Source organism: Aythya marila, assembly GCF_965140915.1.
Source record: "Aythya marila genome assembly, chromosome: 1".
Taxonomy (NCBI): Eukaryota; Metazoa; Chordata; class Aves; order Anseriformes; family Anatidae; genus Aythya; species Aythya marila.
In genome coordinates this window covers 32,103,960-32,129,461 of record NC_139042.1, presented here as the reverse complement: position 1 = coordinate 32,129,461, position 25,502 = coordinate 32,103,960, and the positions used below count along the sequence as shown (strand labels likewise).

General features: G+C 43.3%; 1 protein-coding gene across 5 annotated transcripts in view; it reads right to left on the bottom strand.

The window, feature by feature from the left end:
• The window catches only part of ELF1 (E74 like ETS transcription factor 1), a 74,055-nt gene that overhangs the window by 6,728 nt on the left and 41,825 nt on the right, over window positions 1-25,502 (bottom strand). For all 5 annotated transcript variants that reach the window (XM_082780826.1, XM_082780827.1, XM_082780829.1 and 2 more), the window contains exons 3-8: window positions 19,096-19,270; window positions 11,713-11,820; window positions 10,801-10,962; window positions 6,387-6,470; window positions 3,525-3,717; window positions 1,915-2,382 (exon numbers count right to left, since the gene is read on the bottom strand). In XM_082780826.1, the coding sequence (XP_082636952.1) occupies window positions 1,915-2,382; window positions 3,525-3,717; window positions 6,387-6,470; window positions 10,801-10,962; window positions 11,713-11,820; window positions 19,096-19,270 (1,190 nt within the window). The remainder of the gene's footprint in view (window positions 1-1,914; window positions 2,383-3,524; window positions 3,718-6,386; window positions 6,471-10,800; window positions 10,963-11,712; window positions 11,821-19,095; window positions 19,271-25,502) is intronic.

The following is a 25,502-nucleotide window of genomic DNA, read 5'->3' as shown; positions in this document are numbered from 1 at the left end:
TGTTGTACTGTGCCTGTCAGTAACCATGAAAAGGATTTTTAAAAGGATTTTTGCTTTCTTGGCTCAATGTATTTAATCCCTCACAACCTTTATTAACCTCACTTTATTGAGTTTCTCTTTCAGAGTGATTTTTTCACACTGCAACATGAATGAAAACCATTCCATCGTTCTTATGGAAAAACAAACACCGGGATCCGAACTAGAAAGACCAGTGAAAATTTATTTTTTTTTTATATCCCAAAGAAATAAGAGAGAATGTATGTATTTTGTTGGTTGAAGCTGAAGTCTTGGTTTGTCATTTCCTTTATATAAATGGAAACTCTTCAGTTTCCTCAGCCACTTGGTTATCTCCTAAAATATTGATTCTATCATATCAGTCACTGAAAGCTGATCCAGGCAGTTTTAGTTCTCTCTGAACGAACTGTTAATGCTATTCTGGATTTCCCTTAATCTATCTTCCTTTCATATGTAACTACAGTTTTAATAATTGACTGGCTTTTACAACAGCCCTCTAGTAGCAGAGGTGAGAGAGCAAAATTTATTCTTTAGAAGCGAAGTAATTATTTGATCTCATTAATGCCATTACTTATTTCCATCTGACAACATTCTGCCGTTAACCCCAGATGCTCAGTCCCACTTCAGACCTACTGGAGGCTCTGGATGTAATTTTCAAAGGAGAGAACAGACCAAGGGAGCAGGAAAAATGCATTACTGACATTTTGCAGCACAACACAATAACCCTTCAAACAGTGACCTTAACAGAGCAAGTCCCAGGAAAAAAAAAAAATTGTTCATGATTCATTAAGAATGTGCATCTCCTGAGTTATAGCACAGAATCATCTAGGTTGGAAGAGACCTCAAGATCATTGAGTCCAACCTCTGAACTAACACTAACAAGTCCTCCACTAAACCATATCACTAAGCACGATATCTAAACGTCTTTTAAAGACCTCCAGGGATGGTGACTCCACCACTTCCCTGGGCAGCCTGTTCCAATGCCTCACAACCCTCTCAGTAAAGAAGTTCTTCCTAAGGCTTTTGTGAAACTGCTGTGTTCCAGGTCCAGAATCACCACGTACAGTTCTGACACTCCTGCTGAGGAGGGCCAAGATTACAAGAACATTTGGTTTAGGTCTTTTGCAGTCAGTGGAAATGAAGGAGCTCCCATCAGGGGACGCTTCAGGCTAAGGTAAAACAAGGCTTGAGCGATTGTTTTTAAAGCCTCTCCATTTAGGATGTAGGTGCAATGTGCATGTAGGTGCAAAGCAGTGATGATGCTGAAATGCTGTGTACTATTAGCCAGCTTACTTACAAATTAAGCACGGAAGCATGACTTGTAACTGCAGACTACTTCAGGAGCCAGACTCCCATGAGGTTATTCTGTTAATTGTTTTCTAAAATCAAAGTAACGTGTTCTTTTAACAGCAGCAAAACACCTGAGTAGATAACCGAGCTTTTCCCTGTTGTAACTGGGAACAATAGCAGAGATGAAAGAGATGACAACTTTATCACAAAAAGAATTAAGCAAGAAGGTAACTCTTTTTGATGGCATCTTCCAGACGCACCATATATAATCCAAAAGACACCAGGTTGTGAAAAAGCAGAGCCAGGAAAATCCTGTCCCTGCTGCTGGACAGAACTGACGATACCACCTTTAAATAAAAGGTGAATATTCTTCCTTTCTAAAGGATTGCATCAGGCCTAATCCCATAGGAAAGATGTGCTTCCCTCCATGAAAGACAGAGCATTTATGAGTGTACATGTACCAGGATCACCTGCACAGCATCTGTTTCTCTTGAACCCAACTGCAAGACGAGTCATTTTTCTGAAGCACAACACAGTAACTAGTTTACCTCGCCACCCTCCAGCGAATTTATTCGTGTTCATACATTTATTTTCTCGACGTTTTCTTACCTTATATTCTGGACTGAGGGATTTAACGTTTCGTCTGCGACGTTACTGCTTACAGCCGCTTGTCCTTCCGTGATGGACTGCAAGGGCTGCATTACGTGAACTGTCCGAAAAAGCTGCGTGGGATGTACTGGCTGCGTAGACTGCATTGTCCTCAAAACTTCTGAAGTCAAGCCAGGTGTCTGCTGCTGTACCACTTCTACGGGCTCCTTAAGCTTCGCAGGCTTCGAATTTCCTGTTTTTAGGACTGTGGTGGATCCTCCCTTTGTCCCAGCGTTCGCAGACGCTCTAGATCTGCTCGACTGGTTTCTACTGGCCACAGGAGTTGAGAGCAAAGTTGAATCTGATGACTCAGTGCTAGGGCTCGCATCCTCATCATCTATATAGACGAGATCTTTTGGCATTTCTTTAAATTGATACACTAGGCGCTGACCTTCTACTTTGGCCAGTATTCCTCTTTGGTAATAATATCTGTTGAAAGCAAACATACATCAAGAAGTCAGAGTGTTTCTGCAAAACCCCTAACTAAATAAAAAACACAGCAACAAAAAGCAGTAAATTACTCCAGCAGCAACAAGGAAGAAAGGGCTTAAGGTTTAATATTTTATCTGCCTAGTTTCTTGATTACAAAGGAGTGTCCAAATTAATAGCACATTTTTTCCTCAAATGACACTTTTTAATGGTATTTGTTCTTTCCATTTAATTTCAACATCAGATAACACTGAAGAGAAATAGAAGAGCTCTGTGATTTGGCAGCGCTGCTATAAATGAATGCTGCTTTAAAGTCCTATGAAACTTCTAATTCTCCTCAAGTCATCCAATCCTTTAATTTACCTGAATTCGTGCCTACTCCCCGGTGAGCACATACAGACATTTTAACTACAAGACAGCAAAGAGAACAGGACAGGAGACTTCTACTTCAGTTATATTTGCAAATCAGTATGACAATTAAAAATTAGGCATACTGAGGTGAGTGGTGAAAGGAATTGAAGAGCAATGCAGAGCTGCTCAGCCAGACAATTCTCTCTCAGCAGTTAAGGCTGAAGCCTGCATCCCCCACACTCATGGGTGTCTGCTTATTTTGCAGCCTTTTCTGCACAAGAAGAAAAAAAAATCCAATCTGCAAATGATAGGATGTTTTAAAACTGCACACACAAGTCCACAGAAGCACATGCAAGCCTGAATTATAAAACTGTATTTCCCACTGGGAACTGGTCATTTGCCTTGGGGAGAAATCACTTCATTAACTCTAATATACCCAAATTTAGCTTTTTTTTTTTTTTTTTTTTTTTTTTTTTTTTTGAGAAAGGAGATTAAAATTTTACATAAAAGGCTTGCCACACTCAGAACCTTCAGTCTGGTTTGGGAGCTGATTGTGAAGATGCATGCTCGTCAGCAGCACTGAACACATCCAAGCTGAAACTGCAGGTGACTGATTTGGGGTTTCGGTTAGTAAGGGTTACTTTTTGCTTATTTATTTTGCTGGAATAACTTCTTTATTTCCCAAGCTGACAGCACACTAATTCGTTACTGTTGTTACACAAATGAGATATGACATTCAATGCATGCAAACACTATGGCAACAAAGACGGTATTATTAAAAATGCACATACCTGAGCGCTCTACCCATTGTTTCATAATTCATGTCAGGTTTGTTTTTGTGTTTTCCCCACAACCTGGAAACAGCCTTGGAATCAACTAGTTTGAAAATGCCCTTCTCTCTTTGAGTCCATTTGATATATTTAGGACACGTAGCTTTGTCCTGGAGCAGTGCTAGTAAGAACTCCCAGAGATAAATCGTATTTCCTAAAATAAAAGGATTTCAGGAAACAGAAAGAAATGTTAGTTGACCATATTTTATTAATGAGTTAAATATCCTAAACGTTAAGAAGCTGGTATGTTTATGAATGCGCTGTAATAAATCATTAACACCAGGAAATAGTGACAGAGGGCATGGGAAGAAATTCTTGTTAGTTATTTTAATCTGGGTGGCCAAACACCCTGTCTGCAACCTAGAGAGCTGGCTGTCAGTCAAGCTAAGACATCCCATTCCAATCACTGCATCATCCAGGTTGGGAGAGACCTCCAAGCTCACCCAGTCCAACCTCTGACCTAACACTAACAGTCCCCACTAAACCACATCACTAAGCTCTACATCTAAATGTCTTTTAAAGACCTCCAGGGTTGGTGACTCCACCACTTCCCTGGGCAGCCCATTCCAATGCCTCACAACCCTTTTTACACAGCATTCACCTCCCATTCAGATGCTTCTCTCATGCCTCATCTGGATAAAAGCAGTCACTAACTACTCTACCTGAACAGGTCCATCCTCTGAAGCTGGAAAGTTAAACCCCTGCTCAAAGAGTTTGCTGAAGTGAGGTGACTGGCCTACAGAAAGCTGAACAAAAGCCTTCCTTTTAACAACTAGATTTATATGGAGGCAATCATTGGTATAAACCAAAGTAGCAAACCTTGGAGAATAAAGTTCACAAAGGCTGGGTGTTTGTTTGTTTGTTTCAAAGAGCCTAAATTTGTGTCTTTTTTTTTTCTAAGGCTACCAGTGTTTGACGTCCCTTTGGACAGTTGAAGCTGTACAAAAGCTTTTTAGTGAGACGTTGTTCATCTGAAAAAGTAGAAAACCTCGTGTGAAATTATCTCCTATGCAAAAACACAGAAAGGACAGTCAGTATGTGCAGATTTCTGCAGTTTCACCAAAAAAATGATGTGCAGTGAATGATAACATGACAGGACCCCTGCTGTTAGCCTCAGCTTCATTGTGCTGGCTTCTCAACCTGCATGGCCACAAGTCTGAACTTTGTGTAAACTACAGGTGCCCTACAAATTCTTCAGACTCCCAATCTACTGTTTTATAATCTCCATCGTTAAATTATTGCCCACATCAACGTTCTGGGTTGGTCAGTTAACCCAGCCAGCTCCCATTATAGGGGACTTGCAAATATTCAGCCATGTCACCAGCCCTGACAGTTCCTGCTGAAGGTGAAAACTTTAAAAGTGAACATCTCTGGAGGGAAGATAAAAACCAATCTGGATGGCTTTGCAACAAATGTCTTCCAGCTTAGCTGAAAATGTCAGAGATGTCAGCCTGTTTGCCTTCGGACAGCCCAAAGGCAAAGGTTAAGGCTGCTCAGGCAGGACACAACGTCAGTCAGGACCGAGAGCATTCCCAGCCACTTCCTGGCTAATCCAGGGTGCTTTTGTTGTAGTCTAGACTGAAAATGCTTTGCTGCATGAAGGCAGACTGAAAATCTGCCACTGTTTAGCCACTGAAAATCACTGTGAAGAGGGACTGCCTGCAACAACGCTGGCTGTTTTACTCACAGGCAGGGTTTTTAACCTCCTGTGACTCACAGCTGAAGAAGAAAGATGTAGAAAACTCACAATTTGCTCTGTGCATTGCATCAAGTTATTCAATGGAGAAGTTGGTATTTTAACATACACGTTCTCCTCCAGGGGACATTGTGGATACTGAGAGGCACACAACTTTCTAGCTATTTCTATACCATGGCCACTACCATCCCTTTTGCTTCGATTCTGTGTTCCTCAAAATGCTGAACAATTACGCTTTTGTGGAAGCTTTTTTTCGTGGTTTCAGGCAACAGACTCCTTTTTAATTCCTTCTGAATTAACAATTTTGTAACAATGGACAAACGTTATGGTGCACCCTTGCTATAAGCAACAAAACCCTTAAGACTCTTCTGCCGCTTAACTTGGTGGATGGCTGCTTTGATATTTTCCATTATTTCGTGACAGCACTACCTTGAGGTTCCTCTGATTCTTTTATTTCATGTAACAATCAGGTCTGGAATAATAACAACAGTAATAATAATAAAGCAAGTTTTTGATTTTTAAAATTTTATTACTTGCAAACATTTTTTCTCTTATTGTAGAAAATCTCTCTGCAAAAGCAAATATGGAGGAATTGAAGAAATGTCAAAAACGCAAGCTGTCTGCCCAAGTCTTCTAGCAGCTTTCTAACTTCCCTCAAAATTGAGGCCTTGGTGCTTCCTACTGCCAGCTGGCAGCCTTGATTATCTCCTCATGAAGAATTAGACACACACAGATGGAAAATGTTTTCAAAGATCATCTGTCAACGTAACCACCTCCCAAGAAACCCTAATACAATGCAAAGAGTTCCCCATGACTTCGCTTGAAACGCAGCAGCCTCTGTGGGGGGTTGAGGATTTTCCAAGAACCCTTGCAACTGAGATGAGAAATATATCGTGCTCCCTAGGAACTGGGTTATCTCACAAAAAAGTTTCTTCCACCATTTATTTATTCATTTATTTATTACTTAATTTACAATTAATTTATTTATTACTTAATTTACAATTAAATGTCTTTGAACACAAGACCTGTTTTTACATCACAGGAAAACTAGTGAACTGTTCCTTTTCACATGTCAGTCAGAAACAATAGTCATTTAAAAAATGTTGGTGACAACTCCTTGAACTTACCCTTTCCGTCTTTGTTTTTCTTTTTCACAGATATGTTTGGAGTTGTGGTAGGGGACTCAGGACGAGTGGGTTTTGGCTTCTTCCCTGAAATAAACCACCAGTGAATCAACTTCAGATTAGAAAAAAAATAATAAAAGAAAATAAATAAAAAAGAACAAGGAAAGATCTTAAAAAAAAAAAAAAAAAAAAAGATACTTGTTTTCTCTGTTCAGAGAAGATTCAATTTTTAATCATTTAAGAATTCAGTTTTGTTCTGAGTTTTTTTCAATTTCTGCAATACGATTGATTCCCCTATAATTTTACTGTGCTTATAGTAAAAATTATGCTCACTTTTCCAAAGTCCGTGTGCCTTGGAAACTTCCGTGGGTTTTTAGGTACTCTTAACAGCATTTAATGCAGAAGAGATGAGCAAAATAAGCTATAAACTGTGGTCAGAAGAGTTTCAATAGAAAAGGCTCAAGTTAATACAGAGAACTATCTTGTTCAGCCATTGCCAAAATGGAATTTAGGGATAAAACAACACTGTCTGATTATTTAATTGGCTGGAAGTCCCCACTGATAGAAGACAACTGCACTGTCGTGTGAAGAAAACACTTCTCAGTCCTGATCTTTCTTATTCCTTTCTCAGTGCTGGCTACAGGTAAAGGAAAGAAAGTTGGTTGTTTTTTTTTTTAAAGTTCAGCAGAACCAGTAAGTGGCTCTGAAAAACTCTGCTTTTTAAAGCCAGAAACACGGTTGCTCTGTCTAGTGTGATGACTGGAAGAAGTTAGTTACAAGCGATGACAAGAATTTGAAAATGTTGAGAAATCAACTATGTAAACATAAGTGGAATAAAAAAATTAGGTCATACTGAAGTATTTTTCAAGATCAAACCCTGAACCTCTTCCTTCATTAGATCTCATTCAATAGAGAAAAAAATAAAAAAATACTAAAGAAAAGTATTTTTCTTTTTCTCCACTTATTGCATTTCCAAAGGAGTTTACGTTCAACAGAGGTAGAACAAATAGGTCTGTGCCATCCCCATCACAGTGACATTCCACTTTCAGTTTTGTTTTTAGGGGCTTCCTTAATACGAGAGACAAAACTGCAGAATAAGCACAGGATCACAGAATTAGGGTTAGGGAGCTTCACTAACTCTCAGCTAAAATGCTCAAGGCCAACCCGGGCTGTCTGCTTTGTTTTAGATTTCCGGGTATCTATTAAGAAGCCATAAAATAGACTGGTTTGAGCACTCTCACCTTTTGTCATTCGCAGTCTTGTTAAGTCTACCTTTGCACTTTTTCCTTTCTTTCTCCCTCCCTTTTGTTTTTTTCCCCAAACAGGAATGGGAGGAGGGATAGCTGGTTGACAGCTACCGTGAGGGAAGACTATGAATGCATGGAGCCCTCTCATTTTCTTGCTTCAATTCAGACAAGATTCATGACTGAGCATGGGACACAAAGTTCAGCTTTGGCCATTAACCACCCTGGCCATTAACGCCTTCCTTGATTTGAATGACGACAGAGGGAAGAAATCCTACAATACTGGTTTTGTCGTACGTGGTCATACAAAACAATTAAGAACTACTGGAGTACATTTTTAGAATCTTTATATCACTGACCATCACTGGTTGCAAATAATGTCTTTTTTTTTCTTCTTTTCCTTCCCTAAAATGTCTAGACGAAGTCATAGAATCACAGAATGGTTTCGGTTGGAAGGGACCTTAAAAAGCATCTGGTTCCAACCCCCTGCCATGGGCAGGGACACCTCCCACCAGCCCAGGTTGCTCAATAAGAGTCATTTTTCTGTAGGCCACTCCTATAGTCTTTTATGGGTTCATCCAGAAGTCAGTCTTCTGTAGGTCAGCACTGGAAATCCCTTAGGGTAACTTTGGGTAAGTGCTTTTCTCCCCTTACACATTATGGGAAGACTGTTCAGGGCTCATCTGGTTCCCCCTCCTGCCCACATGTAAATACAAGCAGTCAAGGAGTAGGGAGTGTTCCTTTGATGTAATTAGTTACCTGGGTCTGAATGAGAAAGGGTTTTAAAGCAAACGAAGTGGCTGAAGTCTCAATTAAGTCATGACTTAATTACTGCTGGTCAGCTTCAGGAAACACAAGTGCTGCTCACATATAATGCACTTTTGATGCACTTTTGATTACAGATAAGCTAGGCTACTAAATACAAATTCTGCTGCTGCAGCAATTCTGGGTCCTCTTACCTCAACCTAGACTACTTGAAGACATCCCGTCTGGACAGTCCACTACCACAAACTTATCCAAAATTAGAAATCAGTGACGTACGCGAAACTTGTTTACAGAAGGGTATTGATTTTAGTGCTCTAGAAGTGGACTAGAGATAACTGAAGATGATGTTTTTAGACGATGCTGCGAACTATAATCTTCATACACTGATACTATCAAAAACACAGCTAGCAGAGACACACAAGATATGTTTCCTTTGTTTAAAAGAAGATATTTACTGAAAGTATATTAAGCGTTAGCACACTTCCTCCTTTGGTTCAACAGAGCATGAATTTGTTCCATGTCAGAGTACATTACTACGTTCCTTTTTAAGAGAGAATTTCACAAAGAGGAAGGGTGCAGAATGTGCAGGAGGCTAAGAGGGGCTGCCATCGTTTTGTACAGATAATGGAATGTATGATTTTTATTTCCACTTTCCCATTTTCATGGTTGTAAAAACACTTCAGGTTTGACGTTCCTGTTCCAAATGGATGTGATATTTAGAAAATGAGATGTTTATCCCGAGAGAATATTTTTTATCAAACAGGAAAAAAGATTGATACACTTCTTTGCACTAGCAAAAGTGGAACTAAAGGAATTCATATAGCAAATATCCAAGTCTCTTCCTCTGACATCCCTTTGTTCTTCCAGCCCTTTTGCTCCGTAGCTCAGCAGCTCGGTGCTCAGACATTCACGAGCACAACCATCCTGCTGAGCACGGGGCTGGAGTGGAGCTGATGGGTGGATACAGCACACATGCTGCAGCAGAATGGCTCACAAGGAAAACAGGTAAAAACACCCTGTCACTTCTGGAGAAGATGTTCTTGGAGAAGCTCTACTTGGCAGTGCCATTCCACCTCAGTTAGCTAGCAGTGCTCTGCGCAGTGCAGCCCTACAACTTCAGCTGTTGGGTTAGATATGCTTTAAGTCCGTAAGAAGATCGTGGCTGGCATGCAGATGACAAAATGTCCACAATCCTCTGCTCTGCCACAAAATTGAGCAAAGGAAGGGAAACATACTGCACGTCTGAAGAACAAAACTAATAAAACCTGCATGTCATTAGAAATGCACTGCAAATTAAGTAACATTTTGCAGCAATTGCTGTTGGACAATGCTTTATAAATCCCTGCACATTTTGATATAACACTTGAGCATCATTCAGATCAGAACATTGATCTACAGGAGTCCCAGTTTCACTGAAAACTGGCAGTTAATGAAACTTCAAGTTGTAGCATCTTTTCTAGCATTTCTTCTACCAGATATAATGATTAAAAAAAAAACAAACACACTCAATGTGGAGCAACCGACTTTTTAACCTACAGCTAGCAAGGAGGAAGGAGTGGGAGTAAGCAGAAGCACAACAAGAAAGAGGGTATGAAAGTGTCAAGCCAAAGAGGTTAAAAGTCTGGCAGACAGAGGCTCTTTGTTTTGACCCACACAGCAGCCAACATTAAGAAGAAGAAAAGAAAAAACAAACAGTTAAAGTCTTCTTACAGTTGGTTATCTCATGGTAGTTTCCCCAGCAGCCCTCTCAAGCAGCTGCTGGTAAAGCTCCCTTCCACAGCAGTTTCAGTTCAGCTTTCTGACGGGAATCGGAGAGCTCCTGACCCACACCCGTCCCTAGCAGGCCTTGTGACACACACGGGGCTCAGGAAGCTCCCGCAGCATTTCCAGAGGCCTGTATGATGTCTTTCACAGATAACTACCCCCTACTGCAAACGGGACTGGCACTTACTATAGCGTGCAGCTATTTAGAAAGAAGAAAAAACAAAAAAAGCACAGTTTATATGGAAGAGAGGTTAAAAAAAGCCCTCAATCTGATCCCATATTCTGCACAGACTGAGCATTTTCAGTAGAAGCAAAACAAGAGCTAATTAAAATACTTCAGCACTCGTGGCAATAGCTTGTAATGCAATTTTCCTCTGAAAAAGAACCTGTAAATAGGAGCGAGCAGAGATCCACGTTTCCTGTCAGACAAGCAATCATTGCTACCTCTCCAACATCATCAGTATCTAAGCATCAGTATTTGTGCTTGGAGTCCCAGTAAGAAAATCCTTTCTCTGTATTTCCAGCTGGGGACACCGAGTTATTCTGACGTGACATCCAGCATGGTTCGAAAGACTCACGAGAGGAGATAAGCATGCCACTGACTGCTCTCTACTCCACACCACTGCTCTGCAGCAGCATCTTACCTTTTTTCTTCTTTGGTTGTTCATATTCGGGAGTCTCTGGCGACTCAGCGTAAGGGTCTGGGGCTTGAACTTCCACCACCTCGGGGATCCCATCAAGTGTGACTGACACGTGTGTAATAGGAGCTACCATATCTTCATCTTCCGTTGCACCAAACATAGTTGCTTAAGGGAAAGGGAAAACAGGAAGATTTTCACACAGCCACAAGGACTTTTAAACATAGAATGAAATAAAACTATGACACTTATTGCCTCCATGTATATCCACCCATAATCATAATCACCCATAATCTGTATTAAAACAGAACAGTTTAATGACATAACCTGCTCCCCTAAAAAGCACTATTACAACGTGCTCACACATATTTATTCATAGGTAACGCAATCTAAACATGTAAGTATATATTCTTCTATCTTACCAACAAGGAATCACAGAATGGTTTGGGTTGGAAGGGACCTCAAATATCGTCTAGTCCAACCCCCCTGCCATGGGCAGGGACACCTCCCACCAGCCCAGGTTGCCCAAGGCCCCATCCAGCCTGGCCTTGAGCACCTCCAGGGATGGGGCAGCCACAGCTTCTCTGGGCAAACATAAACAGATTCATCCTCTATCAGCCAAACCAAACAGAGCAGTCTAAACAACTTCACTTTGTTCACACCTTCCCTCTGATCTTTGATTCTTCCTCACCCATCAATGTTCAGCTGTGGGCTCAACATGTTCTCAAAGCAGTGGCTTTGAAGCTGTAGGCTTCAGTGCCTACAACACGGGATTTCTCTTATCTAAACTACATGTGTAAAGTCTGGAAGCAAAATATTCCTACCCGTTCCATGCAACCACAAAATACTGACTCCCTCCTTGTTTCAAACAGGCAAACAAGGCAAACAGAGACTGCTTTGCTTTCATACAAAACTTACTTATCCTTTTTTCATCCAGCATCGGACCAGGGGAGTCCATATTGAGCAGTGCTTCGGCAGCCTCAATTGTTTCAATCGTTTCATCCCCATTATGACAAGATGCTTCAACTGAAAGCAAGAGAACATAATATTAATTGTAACCAAGCTACAAACTGGACTTAAAGGTTCAGAGTGATATTTATTTATCATTTGTAGCAAGAAAGCAGCAACTACTCTTCTACTAGATGAGCAGCAACGGGTTTTCTAGGGAGAAAATGTGCAATGCAATCACTTCATTCCTTTACTGCATTATACTTTTACAATTATATGTATTAGAAAAACAACCTTTCATTTCTGCCCTGTCTTTCTAACCCTTCCACTTGCTGATCAAGTACATGCAGCAGAACACGATGCCTGTAAGACCTGAAAAATGCTACTACTGCAAACGATATTCTCAACAGTATCCTTAGAAAACCTGCTCTTTCTTCTTACGGTGGTCAGAGGATTATTCTTTTTTCAAAATAATTGTAGCATGGCAAAAAAGAGGTAAACGTTAATTCCACTATCAAGTAGCATAAACCTTAAGAACAGTTTAACGCGTTCTTTTATAAATCATTTTGTTGGTGGAAACGCACAGGCCAGCCTTCCTTATCCTGTGCCATGAATTTTGGCCTATGTTAGGTATTTCGCTTGCATTTATCAAAGTGCTACAAAGGGCTGTGCTAATATTCCCCTCCCTAGGATCAAATGAACCTTAGTTACTTTCTTAGCCCTGCAATGAGTCAGCTTCAAACCCTCTCTTGTGTTTAACTTTGAGGAATTTTGGGTGGGGTAGTCACACATGCACAAAAAAAAAAAAAAAAAAGAAAAGAAAGAAAGAAAGAATGAGACTGACTAACTGACAGAGCAAACAAAAACGTACCATAAAACACACTGACCTCAGAAAGAACATTTCTTCTTCGCATAAAACTAAGAGGTTTATTACAGGAAGTAGAACTGCTATACTATTTTTTAATCACAGTAAAAACAAAGCACCCAGCCCACCAACAATAATCAATCCCATAATAATAAAAAAAAAGAACAAGAAAGACAATTTCACTCCAAATGCTCACAACTTCAGCAACTGTATCACCAGAAAAGGATGAAGATAAATGCAGACACTCAGACGCATCAGCCCTACCTCCTCCACCCTGCTGTGATTTACAGAAGCCTCCTCACCTCCCAGATTTTTTTCTCGACCTTGGTACTACCACGCTGCGAGCATCAGAAGCTCACACCCATGCACAGTGAAGGTGATGTGGGTGTTGGGCACCTCTGCCCTGCAGTCACTGTGCCTGGCTTCCCTGCCAGCTCTACGGCACCTGCTCCACCCAGTGCCTCGCACAGAAATTCAAGCAAGTCCAGGCCCTGCGCTGCTAGCTGGTGCCTTCTGAGAAACGTGGAGCTGGGGAGGTTCCCGTTGTGAAATGAGAGAAGGGGAGGCAACGAGCACAGAATGAAGTGCACAAAGTGAGGCAGGGCAGAGAACCGGTGGCACTTCTGTCATGCAGCCTGCGGGGTCAGGAGCAAAGCCGCAGAGCATCTCGGGCCCAGGCTGGCTGCCAGAGCCTGACAGCTGCCCCGGGCACTGCCCGGCAGCTGGGGAGGGCACTGGACGCAAGTGAAGCCCATTCCAGGTTGTAGGCAGGCTCACGCTTGGCCTGTCGGTGCTGCTGTAACCGCTTCTGGTTCTGTTCTGGAGTTTTCTTTGGCCCTGCCAGCTTCCAGCAGCCTCACGCTGTCAGAATCACAGAATCATACAGGTTGGAAGAGACCTCCAAGACCATCTGGTCCAACCATCCCCCTACCACCAGTGTCACCACTAAACCATGTCCCCAAGCACCACGTCCAACCTCTCCTTGAACACCCCCAGGGACGGTGACTCCACCACCTCCCTGGGCAACCCGTCCCAGTGCCTGACTGCTCTTTCTGAGCAGAAATGTCTCCTCATTTTCAACCTGAACCTCCCCTGGCACAACTTGAGGCCATTCCCTCTGGTCCTGTCACTGGTCGACCCCCAGCTCCCCACCCCTTCCTTTCAGGCAGCTGCAGAGAGCAATGAGGTCTCCCCTGAGCCTCCTCTTCCCAGACCAAACCCCCCAGCTCCCTCAGCCGCTCCTCACAGGCCTTGTGCTCCAGGCCCTTCACCAGCTTCATAGTCCTGCTCTGGACACGCTCCAGGCCCTCGATGTCCTTCTTGTAGTGAGGGGCCCAAAACTGAACACAGTACTCGAGGCGCGGCCTCACCAGAGCTGAGTTTGAGCGGACTCTGGCCGGGACAGGACCAGCCAGCTTTTTACAGCCGACAGCGAAGAGCTAATTGCTTCCCTCGGCGCCTTCATGCCCCGCGCCCTGTCCCAGCTGCAGTCACCCTGCCGCCAGCCAGCTCGGCCCACGCAGGGCGATGGCCACACGTCGCTGCGCCCCGGTCCCGGCATGGTGGAAGGGCAGGAGGGAGGAGAGGCTGCTTGTTCAGGCCCCGGGGCCAAGGAGCAAACCTTCATGCCTGCTTTCACGTGCCGAGGCGGCCGAGCAGAGCCCATCCTTTACTCTGAGCAATGAGGGAAGCCAGGCAGAGCTTCCCTGCTTCACGGCGCCACTGCGAGACGTAGCCCAGCCACAGCTGAAAGTGCTGAAAGGAACTTTTAATTATTGTATTAGCAGCAAGCTTAATATAATTTGATGCTCACAGTAAACGTAAGGAGCAACAGCTACAGGTATCTGTCTATCCACAGACACAGAATGCCAAAAATAAGTTTCTTAACTGCGTTAATCCCCTTACTAACACCCGTTCAGCCTCTTCTTAGAAGATGACTTCACAGGACGGTTTGGGCCAAATTAATCATCCTCCGCTGCTGAAAAAACAGGGATGTGGTTGTGCCTCCTGTCTCTGCCCCTGGTTCACGATCCAAACTCCTCTCACTTAACACGAGCCGGGCTTTGCACTTTTTTTGATCACGCAGTGAGGCAATTTAGTCCCATAAAATGGCTGGAAATAATTTTGGATTACAAGCACTCGAGAGCTAAGCCAAACAAGCTGTGGAGTGCCACACAGAGCAGGTCAAGCACAAGCTCTCTGTCCTACGAGCAGCATCACTCCAGACGGTCCTCAGAGATAACCAGCTCGGCTAGCAGGGCAGGCTGCTGTCTGTTATTGTAGTCTTCCCCCTTAAGGTTGCCAATACATATTCCAATCACGTGAAATTACGATGCAGTCACAGACTTAAGAAGAAATGGGGTTAAATAGCTTCTTTGTCCCACTTGGGTGAAGTCACGGTTGGCAGAACGGCGTGGGTTTTTCATTTCAGAGAAGCATCGTGTGTCAAATGCTATCTTAAATAGGTAGAAACTTCCAAAAGGAAAGAAAAAAAGCTAAAGAAAACAAAACCACACCCAGAAGTAACTTTTTTTTTTTTTTTTTTTTTTTCCCAGGGTACTCAAGCCCTTGTTTATCTGAGCAAGCCACAAATTTAAGCCTGTGTACCTGTCTGCCAATTACAACCCAATTACTGCAAACGCGCGTTTGCGATGAATCAGAGCCCACAGCCAGCACGAGGCCTGCCCAAACACGGCTTTCTGCTCTTCTCACCTGCTGGGGAAAGAAAGGAGATACCCAGCTGGAAGTTCCCTCCCTCAGCCTGAATTCCTGCTGTCTGCTGCCCTGCCTGAAAGCTTTAACACCTCTCTACACGAGCAGGATCCTAACGTGGTGGCCCCTGCCTTGTCCAAAAGGCTCGGTGATCCCATCCCACCACTTCCAGTGATCCCAACTCACTCGTACTTCTCCTGGCCATCATCTCCTAAGAGCAAAGCGAGCCCTTGTCTGGGCAAGATAAGGGCTGTGCTACTCACAGCTGTATTTAAAGGCAGCGCTGATCTTACTAGAGACAAAAAAAAGGGGACCACAGAATCTCAGAGTAACGCTGGAAGGGATCTAAACCTGCTCCAAGGAGGGAGAGATCCATCACACACAGCCTGAGACCTCTTTTTTTCAGAATGACTGGCTGTAAAATTTAAGTGATTGCTTTTTAATGTAAGTTCTGCATGATTGTTAACCGGAGCTGGAAGACCGAGCGCTGCTTTAAGAACGTATGTATTTCAGGAGGCCTATCCATCACACTTTGTTTTCTTCTATAAACAAGGCTTTAAAATTTACAAGCAAGATCATCTCATTGGGGAGCTATATGGAAAAACACTCCTCGTTTTTAACCAGATGGTATCAGCAGCACTGAATAACTTCTCTGCAAAGTAACTGAGACCGTAGCCTTTTTTTTTTTTTATTTTACAACTGGCATGTTGTCAACTAAAAATCCTCATGGATTAAGGCTGTGAAATCCTGCTTCCAACCAAATAGTCCTTTGGATTTCTTTGCAGCATTATAAATGATTACTGAGCACACTGGGGTTGTGCTGGGTAACAGCACCTAGCAACTCTTTCCCTTCGTTCTCTTATCGAGCACTTTGCCTTATGCCATCAGTGCGAGACGTTCACCCCATGGACAAGCCAAATCCTACCTACCTTGGAAAGACCATACAAGAGCTTCGGAGTTGGTTGTTGAGCTCCATTCCTCTTCCAAGAGAACCCCTATTTCTGTGCTCGGGACTCAGACTAGGGCACGGTGCAAATTTTCTGCCCCTCACATATCCAAACTTTGTCAGCAAGGACCCCTCACCGATCCCATCCTAACAAAGCCAGCACAGGTGAACCAAAAAATGGCAGAGAGTTTGATTAACTATTTTTTTTTTATATATTAAATTTTTATTTTTTATATGATTTTTTTTCATATTAAATATATGAGATAGGAAAAAAAAAACTTCAGGAAGTTGCATAATCCAATTAGTTCCTCCTTCCTATGCATCTAAAACCCTAATTAGTTACATTAATAAGGTAAATAAAGTGTAGCAAATCATACCATCTGACGAGGTGGCCTGAAATTTACGATACAGGAAACTTTATCCCCCGTGTTTTTCAGGGAGATAAAAAAAATCAATATTCTCGTCAGTGATAAAACTTCTAAGTTTCTTCTAAGATAAGCTGGTTGTTGGCCACCTTCCTGCAGGGTTTCAAGTAAAACATGCTGTTCTTACAGCTGTCGTGTTCTGCAGGTCATAATTTATGCTACAGATAAGTCATCATGGGTGTGTAATAGCTGTGGTTTTGAATGGCTTACGCTATAGCCTATAGACAGAAAAGCCTACCAGAGTCTGCATTTCTGCAGATCCAGCACTAAAAGCAGACCTACCTCTAATTTCTGGTAGTTTAGGGGAAAAGAGAAGCTTAAGTTATGACAGACACAGTATTGAAAAACTTGTAGCTTCAAAAAAGAATCATGAATATTAAGCATTTCTGAGTAATGTTTAGTCATAAATGATGGCATTTTCGGTTTCATTTTGCTGGGAACTTCAGCCTTGTGAATATTTTAAACTGGAATTAGCGCAGTCTTTACAAGGTCTGATTCTCTCTCGATGGCATAATGTGAAAGTGACTGAAAAGATTTGTACAGACTTCAAAGAGCAAAACAATGCATTTCACTGCTGGGAGCAAACATACCATTAACATCAAGACGGGAGCTTCAAAGAGAGGAAAAAAGCAAGCGAGAAAACAGAGGAGGTGGGAAATTTTAGTTATGATTAGCCCCATCCCACAAGCAAGCCACTGCAAAATGTGTTTGCACGTGGACTTAGAGTTTGGTCTGTGCACCCGCAGCCCGAAGGTGGTGCAGGGAGGTGATGGAGGGCTCCTTGGTCCTTCTCTACGCCCTCTCCCCACTCCCATGGGGAGTCCTGGCCCCGTAACCGTGCCTGAGGCTGGCAGGATGGCTCCCTGATCGAAACCCAGCGCTGAGCCACCTTCCCTTGGGAGCTTTCAGCCGGTCACTACAATAATCTCTCCGAAGTCACAGCTCTGGTCTTCTAAGGACTCGGCCTTTAAAGAAAACCAGACTGCTTGAACCACAGTGGGATGATGTTAACAATACAGCGCTTGTCCGCCTCCAAAGTATCCCTTGGACACCACCAGTTACAAGGATTACAGCTTTGCAGTCTCTGGCAGCAATCTGCAAACCCTCCTCATGTGATCATTTATGTGAGCAGCAAAGTATGTTAACGAGAGGAGTCAGAAAAGTGGCGTTTTGCAATTACTTATGCAAATGTGAATTCACACACGAGGCATTGTAGTGGATAGGGACTCACAAAAACCACGACATCCAGCACCCATGAAACGTTCGCACAGCCGCGTGAAGTGGCGCTGCAGTAACACACGGAGGAAATGCCAGATCGAGTGTGAATAATTAATGTGAATGGTTGGCAAGAGGTCTCCACGTGAAATAACGTTTAAGCATGTAAAAACCTTCTCGAATAATCAGCTAACTCATTTGCACAGTCACAGTCTGTTCACAGATAATTCACGGCTTAAAAAAAAGGGGGGGGGATATTATCAGATTTACTGGGAACGGCTCATGTCAGCCTGCTCTGTGAACTGTACCTCATGTCAAGTTTTGGTGAGTTTTTGTTTTGCTCTTGGTGGTAAAAGATTGTATCCGAGCATGCCTTGGGAAGTAATGTCAAAAGCATGACTGCAAGCAGCAAGCTGTCTCCAGCCCTGGAGACAGGTCAGGTGGGGAACCTCGCTGCTGAAAGATGACACTGAGACAGATCTCAGCGCTGTAAGCATCTACCCAACCTCTCAGACTTCACAAAAATGCTTCAAACGTGTAATTTCAGTAAATTTTTGTTTGCTGTGAGGTCTCTCTGTTGTTGTGTTTGATTTTTAAATTTGACTTATCTTCGAGCTTTCCATGAGAATCGTTTTCTCTTTGGGGCTACCCTTCCTAAGAGAATTCATGCAGAACATTTGTATTTTAGACATTAATCGTCATCAGAAATCCAAAGCAAATACTGTGCTGAGTGCACTTCGAATCGTAAAGGTTGGAAAAGCCCTCCAAGATCATGCTTAAATGTACATTTTATTGCTGGCTGCTTGTATACCCTCAGGAAGTGAAAAGCAATGCCTCTATAGATCCTGTACATCATTGCTTTATTATTGCTTTTTGTTACGTATGTTTACTTAGCATTAAACAACTGCAAAAATATCAGCACAAATATCCCATTAAGAGCAACAAAAACTCTTTCTGGCACTCTGAGCAGAACTCTGTCTTAATCTCTATTGATAAATGAAACTCTTCACCGTACCAGCTGTACAGCTGGGATTGCAAGCCACCTGGTAATGGTGTTAATGCCATTTTCTCTGTCTTGTACACAATTAACAGCATTCAACACTATTATAACTTTGTTTCTTACTGCTTTTTGTCACTGACACAGTCATCCTGACGAAAGAGCACGGCAGAGAAGCGTTTTTACTGCAAACCTGTGAGGGTGATATCGTCGTCTTCTATGATTTGCTCCTCTGCGACGTCCAGAGAGCTCTCGGTGATCATGTCACTGGGCTCGTCCACGCAAGTTAAGCCAGAGTAGTTGTGCAGGAGCTCAGCGCTGGGGACGTGTTCCACGATGACAGCTGGGAAAATGGATGGATCCCCGAGCTGCAGGGGAAAAAAATAATGAAAGGAAAATTAGAGTAATGGTACTTAGACCGTGCCCGACCTAAGCACTTGCTGATGAGTATTTCAGCAGACCTGAATATTTCTACATCACCTCGATGTTAGGTGGTTTGAAGAAGAATTGGATGATTTTTAGCACACCAAATAAAACAGCAGCAGTGTCCTGCCATGGGCCAGAGTCTGTAGTGTCTAAATCCTGACTTTATTCCAGCAGGTTAATACGAGACTCCCACAGCTGCATTTTCCAGCTTAGAAGCTGACGTGACGGAGGAGAGGAGCGGCGCAGTAAATGCCAAACTGTGCTGGCAACGACAGCAGGCAAGCAACTCGCGGCGAGCACTGCTCGATCTTCCTGCCAAGCTGGGGGCGGAGGGGTGGGGAGGCTGCAAGGCCCACAGGAAGGTCTCACAGGCATCAGGTCTCCCACGAGGCACTCACTGGCGATCACAATCAGGGGACATTTAGTCCCAGAGCAACAGGGAAGTGCTTGATGCATGTCCCATATTACTTTCCCTCTCTAATTCTTAGGGCCTCCTTCACTCGCTCCCCCTCTTTCCTTCCCAAGACCGCTTTCAGTCGTTCTCCTTCTCTCAACAATTATTTTCCGTAAGATACAGAAGAAAAGGGGCAGCTGGAAAAACAGAAGTCAAGCTGGCCAGCAACAGTAAGATGCACGTTCTCTGACAAGACAACCATTCAACAGGAAGAGGTTTTCAGAAAATACCATCTACTGCAGAAACAGTATTTTCCAAAGCGCCTCTTTCAAAATGTCATTTGCAGGAAGAAAGGCAGAGCTGCTGATAGCACAGCGGGCTCAAAGAAAGCCTGGTGCAACTCGAAAGCTCTCTCACTACAAACACAAATTGCTTTATGAATGTGGCAAGCCTAAAAAAAAATAATAAAGTTGTTCAATGTGCTGCTGTGAGAAAACCGGTGTGTATGCGTTTGGTCTCACTCTCCACAGAACAAAGCAGGCACAGATTAAGCAGATTTTAGTTAACTACACAAGAAAAAAACAACAATGTTTGGTTGTGAGTTCACTTAGGCATCGCTCCCATCTCACAATCTCACCACTACTCAGGCCACCAGCGGTGGGAAATGCTCCCAGAGCTACTGGCTCCATGGAGACAACGGCAACGGGAGGCAGGGTCAGGAAAAAAAAAAAAGGAAGAATTCAGACACAGAACTAATATTTCTATGGGTTTCTATCATAAACACTCTGCTAAACTAAACTAAACAAATAAATAAAACACACCACAAAATCAACAAAACCCAAAGGAAAACAAAAATCCACAGCTAACCTGCCAAACTCCACGGAACATAAGCTTCAAAGAGAGTAACGTGGGGGGAGAGCAATAAAACCAGCAAAAGGCAGAGCAGTTAAAGGCAGACCAGACTCGTAGATTTGGTTATGTGAAAGCAAACTGGGTAAAAAAAGATAAAGCACTACGAAGAGAGAAGAAAAATAAAATACTGCATGCGTTAGAAAGGTTTTGTTTTCAACAGCTCCATGAACTGGGAGGACAATAGCCCATCACAGCCTCACCACTGAGATAAAATTCATGCTACAAAAATAGCTTGAGCACCCCAATTTCAGAAATATACCACAGTTTATACGTTTTGTGGTGGAAACCACATATACTGTACACACATCTACATAACCACATTAAAAAAATTAAGCAGAGTTTACGTACTACACTGAGGCTCCTGTCACCTGCAGGCAAGAAAAAGAGGGCGTTTTGCGAGCATCTGTTCATTGGCCTACCGAACAGGTAAAATGATGGATTTTGGGTTGGAGAAACACAAATATGAAGTATTTAGTATTTAGTATTCTCATCCTACTTGAGCTCATAGACACTAGGGGTGAAGTTCACCTCACCTAACTTCAAACAGCTGTGGTTCAGGCACTCAGAGCCACAGCATCATCTAGGTTGGAAGAGACCTCAAGATCACCAAGCCCAACCTCTGACCTAACACTAACAAGTCCTCCACTAAACCATATCACTGAGCTCTACATCTAAACGGCTTTTAAAGACCTCCAGGGATGGTTACTAGGCTTAAGCTAATAACCCCAGGTTTCCTTCAGAGTTAACTGGGAGAAATAGGTATTTTTAGAGCACCTTTCCTTGTCCAGTTGTAGGCTCCTGTGCTACAGTAGGATCATCCCCTAAAAACTCCCAGTTCTCTCCACTGACTCTAAAGAGGCAGAGGTGTTGGGGTGGCTATTCCTGCAGTAGACATCCATCCTGTAGGCATCTATCTGCAACATCTTAGAAGTGAGCTTCATCCTTCTGGATGAAAAACGACTCTGGCTCAGCGCTGCCCTTCTCTAACAACTGCAGCTCATGTCACTAACTTTGTTTCTGAGAGACAAAAATACCCCCAAGTTACTCTTTATTCATAAAACCCCTTTTGCCAAATACTGAGGGAAACACAGATAAACCCAACAGAGCCTTAGACATTTTTATCTGAGGTTCTCAAAGCCCTATTTATATCCCACCCTACCAGTCAGTCTGTTGTGAAAACTAACGACCAAATGTGATCTATTCTGTAAGGGTAAACTGTGCCTGTCTACACCAGGGGGATACCCGGGGGCTGTGTGAATTTGGAGCTGGACAACTGGAGGAGCCTGCTGACACGCCGCTCGGCCAGAAGATGAAAGATGAAGAGTGAATCCACTTGGAGAGTCATGCAGAAGAGCATTGGTTCACGCTAAGACACATTAAACGGGATTTTCTCTAAATTAATAACAGCTTTAAACTGGAGTCAGAGTAAATATCACTCCCTCTGGCCTTTTTTTTTTTTATACCATTATTACACCTGCTTCCAATTCATTTATTAATGCTGTACAAAGTATGGCTTTTCTGTCTTGCCAGTGTTGTGAAAAGGCTGGAACAGATATAAAAAACACATTCAGGAAGAAAAGTACAAATGCAACTGCAAATAAATCTAATGTGAAATACGTTTCTGCAAAAACTACAATTTTGTACAAGATTTGCAACTGGTTATGGTTTCATTGCACCTTTTCACTTTTCAGTACTTAAAAGGGGCTTAGAAGAAAGATGGAGAGCAACTCTTTGCTCAAGCAGATAATGGCAGGACAAGAGGAGATGGTTTTAAACTACAAGAGGGGAGATTTGGGTTAGATGTTAGGAGGAAATTCTTCCCTCAGAGGGTGGTGAGGCCCTGGCACAGGCTGCCCAGAGAAGCTGTGGCTGCCCCATCCCTGGAGGTGCTCAAGGCCAGGCTGGATGGGGCTTTGGGCAACCTGGGCTGGTGGGAGGTGTCCCTGCCCATGGCAGGGGGGTGGAATTGAGATGATCTCTAAGGTCCCTTCCAACCCAATCATTCTGTGACTCTATGACTTCATTAACAAAACAGCTTATTTAGTTTCAAAAGCTACTTCTCCATGATGGGAAAAACTGAACCCTACCCTCCTCGGGGGAACGCTAATGGCACCAATCTTCCTTCACGCTCTCAAATTCTTCTTTATCTTCAGTGTTTGACATTCTTGAGCGATTTCTTTTTCTTCCTCTCAAAAATTTTCGCAAAATACCAAACTGGTTGTGCAAATGGAAAAGAAGGGGATTTCTTCTGCTCTGGAAGTAGCGTCTTCTTATATGACAATTCAGATCCATCCAAGGGACAATCCAGATCTCTTCCAGAAAATGTGTTGTCCCAGGAACACAGTGACGAGCAGCTAACTGGTTTGGATGACATTTTATAAAAGGGAGTGATCAGTGCTAAGAAAAACACGCAACGGGGAAAAGCTACATTGGGAGAAAAAGAAAAAAGAAACATCGGTGAAGAAACTGGCTTTGTAAAAAAAGTAACAGAATTCAGCCTTGAGATGTAGTTGGCCATTTACTTGGAAACAAAGCAACAAAAATCCCCCCGGTAATCGAAAGCAGGCGAAGTGATCTCGGTGACTAGAAAATGGCCTTTGGTTTTCTCTCCCTGAAGCAGCCTCTTGACTGTCTGGGCGTTCCCACAGCCAGGCTCTGAGACATTACCGAGCTTGGCAGCGGGGGTTTGGAAGCAGATAGATGCTGCTTGCCTTCTCGGGGAGGCAACCTCAGCACGGATTTATATTCCAGAACATTGGATGATGTGGAAGAGTAAACCAAGGCAGGAGAAGATGGTGCAGAAGTCTCATCCCAACCTAAGGAGCAGATTTCAGATCTACTTGGAAGAGTGCTGGATGGCACAGAGCAGTCGTGCTGGGGACAAGGCTAAAAAATTAAGGGATGAGGTGATGTGGTGCATCCCTAGCATCGTTTACAGCTTACTAGCGTGGATCCAGCCTCTGTGGTTGCTTGAATTCAGCTTTTTAAATCAAGACCATCCTGATCAAGTATCACGGTAGCTGTCAGATAACAAAGGGCTAAATGAAAAGGCACTGAGGGAAGAAGCTGCAGAAGGGGAGCGAAGCAGTTCCAGGCGCAGCCAAATCCTGGAGGAGCTCCTGCGCAGTTTTACATGTGTGGTCTCTCTTAAAACAAAACAAAAATCCACAAAACCTCTGTTTAAACATGATCTCTGACACGTAGCAGCAGCCAGTCAGCTTATCGGGAGCATTAGGACAAGTCACTTGTTCCCTCCTCAAAATTATGAAGACATTTTCACCCCACTTCTTTCCCACCACCATATAAGCACGATGCTATGAATTAGGCCTCCAAGAAAAATAAAATAAAATATTTTCTAAATTGAAAGGGATGGAGCTGATACAAGAGAGCCTTTCCTGTTCACGTGGGGCCATGCGACCAAGTCCCTCCCACTGGCATCTGCCGGCGGCTGACTGCTTACATTTGCAAATGGTTTGTTCCTAATTTATGGCTGTTTAACCAAGGCTTTACAAAAATAAATAGATGGCCACGAATTTATGACTTCCCCGAAGCACTGCGTGTAGCTGCCATCTAGACCCCGAAGCTCTCCCCACAGCTGTTCCGTGTCCTGACAGCTCTCGGCACAACAGGGCTGCAGGAACAGCTTCGCCGAGGAGGAAAGCACCACGGTTCTTTCAACTCCAGCAACCCAAAGATGAGTTAATGGGCATGTAAGTATGACGATGGCACATTTAGCATCCCGATGAAGCTCAAAAAAATGCTTTTGATCAACACAGAGCACTTCCAGAGCTTTAATTCCTAAGTACCCACATTGGGGTATGCATCCATCCCTAAATGTGATCTATCTGTCCGGAGCTGAAACCTTCAGCAATTCCTGCGCTGACAGCTCCCAGGTGCAAGAAGCAGGTCAAATCTTTTTGTGTTCACGTCCTTTTACGTATCTTTCCCTGAGTTAAACCTTGCTCCAGCTCCCCAGCTCCTTCCCTGCTGCAGGCTCCTTTTCCAGCCCCGATGTTTAATACCTGCCCTCACACAGCCGAATCTTTGCGAGCTGACCTAAGGCAACCTGCTGATTAAACACAGCTCGCATCCGAGTGTTTGCAGTGAGAGATGTTCTGTTGTGGCCTTTGGGTGTCTTTTGGGGTGTTTTTTTAAAGTTTTTCAGGTGAACATCTGAAGAAATTGAAAGATACACAATGCACAGCTAAAATGAACGAAGCCACGTGTGCTTGCACTGCTCTTTCCAGAAATCAGAGTGAAGAAGACCTCCACTTCTCGATTTTCCCCTCTCCTCTCTCTTGTAAAGAAAAACCAGCAACAAACAAAAAGCAGAGGTAATAAATCCAGCTCGTTTTCTACTATGTTTGTGCAATTCCCATATCTAAATCCCCAAGCTCTGGAAAAATACAGGGAAGGAAGTTACATTACCAGTTCCACCCAAAACTGAGTTAGCACTTCAGAGAGACAACGCTCAGTTCATTGAAACGATCCTGTGACGCTGACAGCACCAACGGGACACCAAACCAGCCAAACATCAGGGCACGGAGCAAACCCAGGGACAGGGTTCTGAAGCCAACAGTATTTTTGAAGCAGAGGAGAACAAATCCTTTTCACATTCACAAAAAGAGGGCCAGTTTGCAACAGCACTTCTCAGCTGGCTCTCCGTAAGACTGAGACGTCCTATGCTCTCTGTAAGGCTATGAAACGTCTCTCCATACCACTGAGAAATCTCATTTCTTGTTAAAAAAAATGCAAAACCCTACCATTAGCCACCACTTAACAGAAGAGCTGCCTGACTTTTACAGCAGGAATCCTTCGCTGAAGCCTCAGGACTCGCAGGATGTGGTTCAGATCATCTAAACCTACCT